The sequence below is a fragment of the Micropterus dolomieu genome, linkage group LG20, assembly GCF_021292245.1.
Source record: "Micropterus dolomieu isolate WLL.071019.BEF.003 ecotype Adirondacks linkage group LG20, ASM2129224v1, whole genome shotgun sequence".
Lineage (NCBI taxonomy): Eukaryota > Metazoa > Chordata > Actinopteri > Centrarchiformes > Centrarchidae > Micropterus > Micropterus dolomieu.
Window position 1 is genome coordinate 21,746,157 of NC_060169.1, and position 12,578 is coordinate 21,758,734.

Here is a 12,578-nt window from a genome sequence, read left to right on the forward strand (position 1 = left end):
CACGAGGCTGAAAGTGACATCAAAGCACCACGGTCTATCCCCTAATTGTCTGGTAAAAATGATAACAGCAAAGAGAGACGGAGAAGCAGCGGCTGCACTCCCTGCTCTTGTTGAGGCAGTGCTGCAGAGAGGCTGCTCCATGCAACGGTCACAGGCTCAACAAAGACGTGTAATGTGTAATAATCCATTGAGCTGTACAGAATATGTTCACATTGGCTATTTGCGAGGGTTGTATATTTAATCCTGCGTTGGTGTTTAGAGGATCACAGTTGTGCGATCTTGTTGCAAGTGAAGGGATGACTTCAGAGAGGAAGAAGCAATATTTTTCAAGTTAAATCATAACTTATACAAATTTAACCTCACAGCGTCATTCCACACATTTCTCTTCTCTTCAATCTGGCAGGGTTTAGCAGGCACTTTGGGACAGATGTTATTTCAAACAGGTTGCACAACAGGTTAATGGCAATTTCACCTTCATTAAGAAGTCAACATCAACTTTGTACCTATACCTGATCGAATGCATTTGCTCGTCTGTCAGTGGTCTTGGCATGATGTAGAGCTAAAATCGTGTTGCACTTGCAGGATAGTTGCTTTTCCTCTAGCTATAGCATATGTTGCAGAGTAGCCAATAGCTGTGATGTTTTCTCCATATTCTAAGCTAAATGTATATCTACTATTGTAAACTGGGAAAACACAGTTACTGTTCCATAGATTTTCCTAAATTCTCCAAACTACTCTTCACTAAAATTCATTTTAAGTAAAACTGAGGCTAAAAATACTCAATGCACATAATTTTTGTAAACTGTTCACTTGGTTCAGGTGTTTTGACACTCAGCATAGTTCACTGATTGATATGACGAGAATCCGTTGGTCTTCTATACATTCTCATTGGATATGTTCCACATATTCACAATGAAAACTGAGCTTGTGAGATGTGGTTTTGCAGCTAGTAAATGATAACCAGACTCAAGCTAATCTTTGAAAAATGTACTACTATTTCACAATATATCTAATCTCTTTCTAATCATTTTCATTTATGACGTTCCTATGTAAAATGTCCCGGAATAATAGCATATATAGACTTGATGTCACAAAAAGATAGGAACCTGTAAGACCAATAGTTTGATAATTAAGAAATGAAAAACTTTAGCTGCCTCAGGAGTCTCCAGAATCATTAGTGCAGGACCTGAAGTCTATAGATTCCCTATTCTGTCACATACTTTTCATTTGATCTCATTATCCTGCATGGCTTTGAAAAATTACGCCCTTTTGCGTTCCTCAATTAAATAATTTAGCATGATTTAACATGGCAATTAATTTCTGAAAAAGTGCTACTGACTGTCACATGAGGAAAACGGTCAATTTCACCTGCCCATATAGAGAACTCTGTTAATGACCACCTATAATTCAGCAACTGGGCAGAATGAGAACAGACAATAAGGCTGGAGGGATCTTTGTGTTTTATCGTCCTGCCTCTCTCTATGCAGCCCAGGAGCTTTCTGGCAGAGCAGTGTTGCAGATCTTGAGATAACGCACGCATACTGTAAGCTAATGTAACACCCTTTGGGAGGAGGCTTGTGTTCAGTCTCAATTGAAGGAGAAAACTTAAAATATTTCTGAATAAAAAGAGACGATTCAGCGATTCAACGGTTATCATCTGGTTAAGGAAGCAACATGTTCCCTTTTAAAAGGCTAACTTGTTAACTTAGACTGATGAAAGTTGACCAAAGATAACCTATAGCTTAGCTGAGCCTGATAAACTCCCACGCATTGCTGGGATTTATATCTTGCTTTAATTTAATCTGATATTATAATTGTCATAAATAACAACCACCATCTTATCTCCAAAGTAAAATACTTTACATCCTCTGTTATACTGAATATAAATATGTTATCTTTTCATCTACTTCCAGTCAATCATAGTAAAACTCAAATAAAAGATTTTATTTGACTATAACAGTACTGTATTCTTCAATCTCCAGTCTTTTTTTCCTGAAAATATTTTACTAATACTTTTTGTTGTGATACAGACAACAGTATGAGGAAGTGTGTGTAGGTATAATGATACCTTGTGTGTTTGTCGGTGGTGAGGCTTTTCTTGTTGGCAGTTCCGTCTTGCTGTAGGGCCTTTTCTAGTGAAAGTGGTGTGTCCCGAATTTGTAGAGACATCACTAAGGTATCCTGACTGACAGGCAGGGTCTCCTCATCCCCTCCCTGTTGGCCCAGGTGCTGCTTGGCATAGTCGAAACCCTGGACCGGCTGATGGACAGGTTGAGTGCAAATAGAGATTGACAAAAGAGACAGCTTAAGTAAGATTGATTTGCTTTCACATATCTGTAGGCATAAAAAAGTGATTGATTGGAGATACAAAGAGATATACATTAGTCAACCAGAAGTGTCATGTAGACACACATCTTAAAATAGCTCAAACGTGTATCTTTTTAAGAGATGTCCAGAGGACTTAAGGAACAGATAAGGAAGATTACTGCGGTGCTGTGTCTTTAAATAGATAAGCACAGATTCAACTGAGGCCCTTTTTCATCTTCTTCCAAATTCTTGTCAAATAAATGACTCGCAGTGGGCGGTGACAAGATGAGATCTGCAGACTTTCACAGAAATATAGTAGTTAAACATTAGAACACATTAGAGGATGAGAGGGAGGAGGAAGAGTATTTATGGTGGTCTACATAAGACTGGATGTCCACATAGTTATAGAGAAAGTAGGGGCCAAAAGAGAGACACATATTGTATCCTCAAATATTTAGGACTTCTCTCATCGCAAATTGTCACACACACGACAGCCTCAATGCTTCCGAGCCATGGTGCAAAATCGATGTGATACTCCTCTCTCTGAAGAACATGCATCCGCTCTCTTCCTATAGCGCGTGCACACACACACACACACACACACACACACACACAAAGTGAAGATTTTCTTTGGATCAAGTTTTCTCACTAACTAAAAGTGCTACTGTAGATGCAACTTTAGGTGCTATTGCTGTAAATTCTAACAAGGGCATGTGATCAAAGTGTTTGGCTTACAGACACTTCTTTCGGGTTTTTCCTTGGTTTTCACATTGCTAGAAAGAACCGGTTATATGCCATACTTAGAATGTGATGGTTCGTCAGAAGCAACCCAATAATGTTTTACATCTGATCTGAGCTTTTTGGTGTTTTTTTACATTATGAGACTTTGCAGGACCATAAATGTTGTGTAATAATAACTGCTCTGAAAGTGTCACTGAAATGAATTTTTACAGTTTAATATAGAAGATTTTATTACTTTTCTCTTATGAAATTCCATAAATCGAGCAGTGGGATGTGCTGAGTGTTTTCATTTAGCCTATCTACACTGACATATAACAGTGAAAAGAATTACAGAGCAGAAAAAGCAACAGACATGGAGGTAAAGATATTGCTACATCCTTAATGCAACAATAATGGAAAAAGTTTTCAGTCATCTCTACACAAAACAAACACAGTGCATTAGCACATGTACAGGCACCACCCTCCTCCCCATCTCCATAATAACCATTCTCTGTAAAGCTCACTCTTTCAAATTTGCCATCTACAGACTACTATAAGGAGAACAGGCAATGCCAGCCTTTCATCCAAGAAAATGTCATTGTGAAAGGTTTGTCACTCCAAAGTGCTGTTGTATCCTTGGTTTACATCAGAGCAGCAGAATTTATTCAATATATCATAACTGATGTTTGCCCAGAATCCCATTCAAATCCCTCTGTTGTCTCAGTTGAACCCTGAAGATGAAAACACAGATCGGTAATGAGAGGAAATAAGAGAAAGGCAGATACCTGGTGATAATAGCCCACATCCCTCCGATACGCCATCTGAAAACAAGGGAAAATGTGTGTGTTTGTGTTGTGTTCAAGTTTCAAGACTGACTAGGATTTACCAACGTATTAACACAGCACAGGTAATACAGATAGTATTGCGCAGACAATACAGAATACAACACAAGAAACATAAAATTCTGTCACGTGCATACACACAGTCACAAACACCTACTCTAGGGCTGCTGCTACTGATTATTTTCATTACCAATCCATCTGCTGATGTTTCTTATTTTATCAATTAATCATTTTGTTAATAAAATATCAGATACTAGTGAAAAATGCCCATTCTAATTTCCCAGAGCCCATGGTGATATATTTAAATGTCTTGTTTTGTCTGACCAAAAGTCCAAAACCCAAACACATTCAGTTTACAATAATCCAAGAAAAGCAGCAAATGATCACAGAAGCATTAAAAATGATTAGCACAATGAATTGATTATCAAAACTATATACTAATCTATAGCCTGCTTCAACACAGACAGATTCATAAAATGAAAGACAGATACCTTAGCTCGGGGATTGAGGTTGCCGATGGCATCCGCTTTAAAGTCATTTTTATTCTTCCTGCACAGCACAGCTGTGATGATGATAATAATGAGTGTTACTACAGCGATGGGGGCCAACACTGCAGCGATTATCCAAAGGTTATTAGGTGGGTTCTTGACCACAGCTGAAAAAAAAAAGTTTTTCACCATGATTGCTTCATTACATGGCACCCATTAGACTCTAAACACTACATGATAACAGTTCATTGTTTGGTTGATCTGAAGTATAACACACAGCCTACTATTTTTCTTGCTGAAACATGCAGAAGCATCAGTCACACCCACGCTAAGTGACAGCTCAACCTGATATACAGTGCGCCTGATTCAGCTATTGCAGGCAACAATCTGTAAGAGAATACAGCATGCTCTCTCTCTCTCTTGCTCTCTTGGGCCCTCTCTCTCTCCCTCTCCCCTGACCAGCTCTGTCTCGCCCTCTCCCCCCTTCTCCCTTTCTCTTAGCAGTGAGCAGCACTGCAGCCCAAACAAACAATGTCATGCCGGGAGCATTTCAGAGAGATTAGAGAGCAAAGAGCTTCCTCAACCTTTTCTTCTACCCCCCTCATCCCAGCACCAGCTCATATTTCTTAACTCAGCATGAGTCATGTGTTTTGGTTTGCATGCCTGTCTGTTAGTGATTCTGTCTATTTGCCTACTTGTCAAATGCTAGAAGGATGCTGTGCTTACGTTCTGCTTGCAGCTGGACAAAGTAGCCCAGGGTGAGCGCCATGGTCTGAGAATCCACTGTGTTCAGTACCTTGGCAGCTGACGTGCCCGATAAAGGAATGCCATTGTGCTGGACATAGTAGGTCATCTCTGCTGGATTCTTTGACCCTGACACCCTACGGATGCTCACCATCTGATTGAAAAAGAAAAGGGATGGCACATGTTTCCTTGAACTACAGTACACTCGATATCAGCTGTTACTGCTGCCAGGTCATGGCTGGGTTGCGGCTTACATTCCAAAAATAAAACCATGCAGTCTCATGAGAGTAAAAAAACACATGGACAGAACAGAGTATTTGTTTAGTAAAACATTCAACCCCTGGCTTGTTTTGATGAGCAATTAGCAGATGATGAGCTGAGAAGCTCCCTAATTATAAAGGCCTGACCACGAGTAATCATGCAAAAGTGTGAATCTCCTAAAAAATAATATAAGAAATAAGCCAACAAAACTGTTGGAATAATGTTTTCATTAGACAGACAAAAACGATTTGCTGCTGTCACTATTTAACCCTGTGCACCGCAGACTGTTTGTTCTTCCAGAGATAGTCAGACGTGGAACTCCCTGTGGGCTGCCATGCCAGTTTCTTACCTGGACAGTGTAGCTGCCTACAGCAGTGGCTCGTCTGAAACGAGTACCCTGCTGGCCTGCCAACACAAACAGCTCAGCCAGCCTTTGCTCCATTAGACTGGCAAAGCTTTGGTACTGTCCCTCCAGGCTGGCGTTATCCACATCCTGGATCACTGCAAAATGTAGAACGAAAGAAAAAAGGAAGGCCAGATGGTTCAGACAGAGAATAAATTGTTGGCGAGGAAAGAGAGAAGAAAGGAGAGATAGAGGCAAAATGAGAAATGTTTGAGTGACACAAAAACACAGTATGTGATTTCACTTAGACCTATGCATGATTCCCAGGCTGTAAGGGCCTTACGAGAAGCTCATGGTGCTCTGTGTTTGATGGATATGTACATTTGCAAGTTGTTGTTAGGCGTAACAACTTCATAACTAATAACAAATCAGGGATTTGCTTCTTGGAAGCATGGTTTGGAGTTGTTCTGTCCCCTAGTGGTCAAACATCACTTAATGCCGCTTTAATCTCTTCTGCTTTATCACCAGTTAAAAAGCAATAATCCTGGTTGTACATCTTGTTCAGTGTGAGTAAATTCCGTCGTCTACTGGATGACCTTGAACTGACTCAGCCTCTCATCGCAGTAAGTGCATGGTTAAGAGCTGTACAGCCTGATGTGAAAGGCCCATCCATTATACAGTACAGCAGTGTGGGTGCCCTTGAACACTATGAAATATATTCATGCTGCTCACAACATGTAGCCATTCATAAAGTCAACAGGGGAAACATTAAACAACAAACACAAAGTTGTTGTTTTTTATATTTAGTGAAAAAAAAATTGAAACAATGATATCCCTACCTGTAATAACCCAGAAGTCTCTGGTAGCAATGGAGGTGTTCAGATTGTGGTACTCCATTGCTGCAAGGACATGAAATACATAATCATTCCCCCCCTCTCAGTATCAGCAATAATCAAGCATTCATCTTAATGAATTAAAACTTAAAATTTACTCTTTAATCTTCACAATACTATTTTTAATGGAGGATTTTTCATTAAATTTTCAAATGTAATCATTAGATTTTTACTGTAGCAAAAAAGAACATCGTATAACAGTATAACAGTAACAAAATAACATCAAACAAAAAAAGCACAATCAGTCTATTAAACTCAAAAAATGCACACACAAAAAACTATACAGCTGTCATCATTGCAACAAGTGGCTAGCCAGACATTTGTTACTTGTAACCAGTGCTTATAAAACTGGGCCAAATGCATAAAAACCTCTGAAACTTCTTTTGAAGAAGGGGAACAGCATATAACTTGGTGCATTTTGTTTGGTTGAAATCTCAGTTTAAAGCCTCACTATCACCGCATGTCAGACAAATACAGAAGCAAGGAGAGCTTTCAGCTGCCTGCGCTTTGGCTGTCTCTGTGTTCTTTTACATCTATTTCCTGCCTGATTAAGCTCTTGTGCTGGAGGCTGGTGCAGTATTTGGGGGAATGCTGTATCAGTGGCCTGTGAAAGCAGACTCGCTACAGAAATGTACACTCAGTCATGACAGGAGAGGGGAGAGAGGTGGGGTGGGGAGCAGGTTGAGAGGAACAGTAAGGGCTTTTGGCATTGTTAATGGATAGGGCTGCAGGACTGTCAGCAAAACCAGTCCAACATTGCCAATAAGTTTGAATCACGTGGCATATTAAATGGGAAGGAGGTTACACATGATCTTCTGCTATTGTGGGAGACACAAACCGAAGAGCATTTATAAGTAATTCCAAGAAAGCTATTATTAATACAATATTTCATATTTTACATAAGCACTTGGGTTATCGTTTTCAATTATTGTTATGGTCTAAAACAGGGCTGCAACATATGGAAGCATGTGAATGCAGGTATAGATGTATGTGTGTGTGTGTGTGTGTGTGTGTTTGTGAGATTGTGGGACAGTGGAGTGTTGAAGAGTGAAGACAATGGTGGACAAGACCACGTGGGTGACTCATCAATTAATGATGATCCAAAATGGCAGGCTGGCCCACGAAGCTTGAGCAAAGGGCTAGGAACCAAAATGGAGGACAAACTCTGTCTAACCTCCCCAAGATGGTGTGATGCGCTACACGTTGCGAGTTCCAGATGTGTGTGTAGGTGGATACGCGTAGGACGTGTAGTACGGTATGGATGTGTTAGTAGGAAGACAAAGAAAGGAGAAAATGCACATATAGCAAGGTATACAAGTTCCTGGTTGCTGCAGTTAGATACAATGTATCTAACACTTTACCACACAGTACCTAGCAGTGAACTTGCATTCAGACCTGATAAAGTATGGCTATTGACTGACCCAGCAGCAGGTGCTAACATAGGCAAAAACATAAATCCTAATATCTGGGGTAAAACGCAGTAAATAACACTTTATCCCACAGGTACCAGGCACAAACTTTCATTCAGCCGTAGGGTTTCTGGAATTTAGTCTTGATAAAGCGCAGTTTTTGGCTGCAAACTCAATATTAGGAATAACATAAATAACGGTCAGTACAAAATTAAACGAGCTGATTCTTTGGAGCTGCACACCAACGTTAGTGGTTCAGGAGGTTGGGGTTTCAGCGGTTATCCTCCACTCTGTAAGAATGGTGTAAGCCATATCTTTTTCTGCAGGAACAAGACTGATATGTTATGTATAACGGCCTTCTTTGGCGTCCCAAAAATGTGTTCGGAAAAACACAAAGCAAAAGGAAACAAAGAAAACTGTCTACTCTCGACTGGCGAGTTAGATCTCTACTTAGGAGAATAAAGTTCAACTTTAAAAGTAAGACACCTCATGTAGCTGCTTAAGCCAGCAATGGAATAGGCAGGAGGAGACCGGTGTGTTCCTCTTATGTGTTCAGTGACGGCATGGTTGGGATTCTTACGCTTCCATGAGGGCTTGGCTAATACTTAAAAGTCACACACACACACAGGTGTGAATTTGCGGACATGTTGGCACTGTTCTTTGTTACAGGCTTTTTTGGTCACATGCAGACCACTTTGTTAAGGCTTCTGGCCTACATGCAGGCCTCTTCTTTGTTTCCATAAAGTGAGGTCCCAAAAGCAATCTTCATTTCCTCTCAAAAAACTATTAAAGCCATGATGATGTGACATTTGTTGGAGTCTGTACCAAACATCTCGCTTCTGCGATTTGGATGTTGCACTTGGCCATGTTGCGATTTTATTTTATTTCGATTAAATGTGCAGCCCTAGTCTAAAAAGAGACATTTTACAAGCAGCTCCAATCATATTCCACTTGAGAGAGACTGCTGAAGAGCAGAGGGGGGATAAAATAGCTGAATGCAGCTGTCCAGCCTACCAAAGCACCACAGGAACAAAGGAGAACTCTGTGCTACAAACAGGCACTTCGGAGTGGCCTTTTCTGTCAGAGCAGAGCCCAAGGTGGTATGAGAATCCCCCACTGTTAATTATTTACTGCGATAATTGGCTTTGAAGTGAGAAGGCAGCCGCTGCCAACATATGCTCATACCTCCTGTGAACAGCGTAATATCACTAATGGCGAGGTTACAAAACAAACAGCGAAGTCACAGTCACACACCTTCTTTCTTTTACTCCCGTCTCACCTGTTCTGTGAGTTTATGCGCCCTTAGAGTCCCGTCTTTGCATCTAGCTGCCTTCTTCTCTTTCTCTGCTTCCCAACTCAATATTCCTTTCAGTGCGTAACTTCATTTTATAACTTAATTCAGTCCCAACACAAAGTGAGTTTTAATTTAATGCTTGCTAGCAGAAATCCTATTCATCGTGATTTAAACAGTGTGTAAACCAAAACTTCTATCTGCCCTCAGTAACATTGACGTTGCATCCCAATGCAGGAGGTGCATCCTTTGAAGACTAGATTTAAGGGATGCAATCCCAGTTTTTTTTTGGTTTTGGTTTAGCCACAATCACACCAAAGGCTCCTGTAAATATGGTTGAGAAATAGAACCTTCTTTTCCCCAATTTGGAGTAAACAACCTTCAAACATTATATCTTATATCTGTATCTTCTGTGGCCCTCAGCATAATGCACTGCAAGCTGAGTGATTGTTAACTGTGTATTGGGCTGTCCACAACAGCTTGTAAAGTAGGGAAATAAAATGTGACATGGCATTTTTACTAGCGATTTGGTTCTGCTGGTCAGCAGTCACCTGTTAATACATCACATCTAGACCAAAGAACAAGCCACAGCAGGAGGTGTTTAATGGAGGCCAGGCATAAAGTCTACTCTATGTTCTTGTCAGTGGCCGGGACATCCATTTATCTCAGGTCACAGGGTGTTACAGATACACGGAAATTAATGTACTTAACCTTAACGTGTTTGTAAGTTGTTCATCATGAGCTAAGGTCAAATGTCAAACCTTTGAGTTGGTTAGTAGGTTAGAGAATAGCCCATTAACCCGGTGGGCTCAGCAAAGTAAAACAGAAAAGTTTAAAAAAGTGCTTCCAAGACTGGGCTTAGCTAAATGGTAAAGTGAAGCCCCTGGCTTTATTCCTGTTTCAAGCATCACCTTTGCTGCTATCCTGAGCATGCATAGCCAAAGCTTGGTCTTATCAAACTGACTGGAGGAATTCAAGCACTGCAGCTGGATAGAAAACAATAAAATTAAGCATGAACAGAAACCTATCCAGAGGTTCTATTTCCAGGTGTGGGCGTCTTCAAATCCACAGTCAATCTATTGGCTGCCACTTCGATTGGAAGAAGTCTCCTTGACGCAAAGTGTCTTTCTAGGCCTAATTAAGCTTGGTAAGACAGAGGTCTGGTTACACAGGATTACATTATGCAAGAAACTGAGGCCCCATTTGCACATATAACCTGTAACACTCTACACAGGAGGTGTAGTTTGAGCAGCATGTTAGCAGAGCTGCAGTTCAGTCCTCTGTCAATGTCTACACAGAATGCGTTCAGGCACAGTATGGAGCATGATGGAACATGTCAGATTATATTGCTTTAGAACAATAGCGGGTAAAAGGCTCCTGCGTGAAACACTCTACATTGTGAATGTCCCGTGGCTTTTGTTTACACTAACAACACAAAAAGATGGTGAGTAAAAGAAGCTTAAATCCCTTTATCGGCTGCAGGTGCCCAGTTCTTTTGCTTAACCTATATTCTGAATTTACTGTGAATGAGGTCAAGCAAGAGTTAATCTCTCCTTCAGAGATCAATAAAGTAGCATCTTTATATCCCAGAGTTCTGCATCTCCCTCTGCTGAGCAGTTTACATATCATTCCCCAGTTACACTGGAGATAGAAACAGGCTGCACACTGGTAATCTACTAAGATTGCTCTTTAGGTTCCTGCTGATTCCCTGTCACTCTACATTTGTTTTGCTCCAAGTACAACTCTAATACAGATGGAGTGCTAGGCTGTGTGCCCTCAAAGGAGGCTGAGATGAAAGGCATGGGCTTAGTTGCGTCTTTGCATCAACTATCTTTAAGTGAGTGACTCAATCATTAAAAAAACCCAACTGTGATCGTAAAAGCAGCAGACTTTCAGAGATAGTCCGGTCCATGTGAATGCAAAAACTATGCTCCGGAAACAACAACATGTCATGGTTTTGGTTTGTGTTCTGTTAGTTTCCTGTTTTATTTTAGAATGTGTGTTTTGTTTAATTAAGCCCGGACTTACCTGGTACAGGGGAGGACGATAAATTTTCGCGCAAAATGCAAATAAGAACTCCATGTCTGACCCTAGTATTTTGTCACCCTATGCATGCCTCATACCTCCGTGAAGCTAGAAGGCTCAGCTAGCAACTCAAACCGACCGTTTTTATCCACACATCAAACAACAAACATCTAAATAAACTTATATCACAACGTAATTCGCTATGTGAACACTGTACATGGCTATAGTTATTGCAATCCAGATATCTCTCATCTCATCCTACAGCTCTGATCAGCTCTGTAACTCATATCACTCAAATCACCAAAATCACAGACCTATTAGCCGGATAATAATAACAACAAACGCACCACTATACATATACATTTACAACCGCTGACTCACTTTAGCCGTTTTCGCTGTTTTCAGTCCAAAAACAGCTGTTATTTGTGTGTAAAAATAACTGCAGGCCGCCATCTTAGTATTGTGCAATCCCTCCTAGGGCTTAGGTTTCGTTTTCGCCTCATTGTGCAGCAGAAGAGAAGTGATGCTTTGGACGGTCTTTCTAATGACCAACCCGAAGTAGCTACACAGACATCCAATATATCAATAGATTTGTAATGTGTAATATAAATGTGTAAAAATGTGTAATAACTGTTATATAATGTGTAATAACTGTTAAATTAATAATTAGTTTCTTTTCATCAGATTTATAGTTACAGTTGTATTCCATGTGTATTATAAGATATTCAGCTGCTATATATTCTACAGCAGGGGTATTCAATTAGATTTCAAAGAGGTCCAGTTAGAGAAAATTTCCCGAAGCAAAGGTCCAGAAAATAAAAACGACGAACTTGCGTTATCATTCAGTACTATAACCTATAGTTGTATCAACACATGTTTTTAGTCAACAACGGACTGTCAAATCAAATAATATTTCAGTCAGTTTTCACATCAAACTGGAAGGATAATAAATAATAACTATTCAAATAATAAATTCTAAATTTAAGTAAACTAAATTAAAGTGCCTAATTTTTAGAAAAAATTTAATTAAAAGTGTAGCTTGAAGTGATGAAGTGTAGTCTTAACCAATTTTATAATAAACACACAAATGAACAGCTGTAATGCCTCCTCTTCTCTTTCATTTCCTCTTACAGAGCTACCACTTTCCTACTTTCTGTTGTTCAGTGAGAAACGTGAGCTCCAGCTAGCATATTGGAGATCTATGAGATATTCTGGTTTTGAACTGCCCGTGGGAGGAATGTACATGTAAAAATCT

The 12,578-nt window shown here is 40.1% G+C and overlaps 1 protein-coding gene across 2 annotated transcripts in view; it reads right to left on the minus strand.

Annotated features, from left to right (window-relative positions):
• The window catches only part of kiaa1549lb (KIAA1549-like b), a 70,573-nt gene that overhangs the window by 11,509 nt on the left and 46,486 nt on the right, over positions 1–12,578 (minus strand). For both annotated transcript variants that reach the window (XM_046033080.1, XM_046033079.1), the window contains 6 exons: positions 6,545–6,604; positions 5,712–5,863; positions 5,084–5,255; positions 4,361–4,524; positions 3,813–3,848; positions 2,069–2,259 (listed from right to left, as the gene is read on the minus strand). In XM_046033080.1, the coding sequence (XP_045889036.1) occupies positions 2,069–2,259; positions 3,813–3,848; positions 4,361–4,524; positions 5,084–5,255; positions 5,712–5,863; positions 6,545–6,604 (775 nt within the window). The remainder of the gene's footprint in view (positions 1–2,068; positions 2,260–3,812; positions 3,849–4,360; positions 4,525–5,083; positions 5,256–5,711; positions 5,864–6,544; positions 6,605–12,578) is intronic.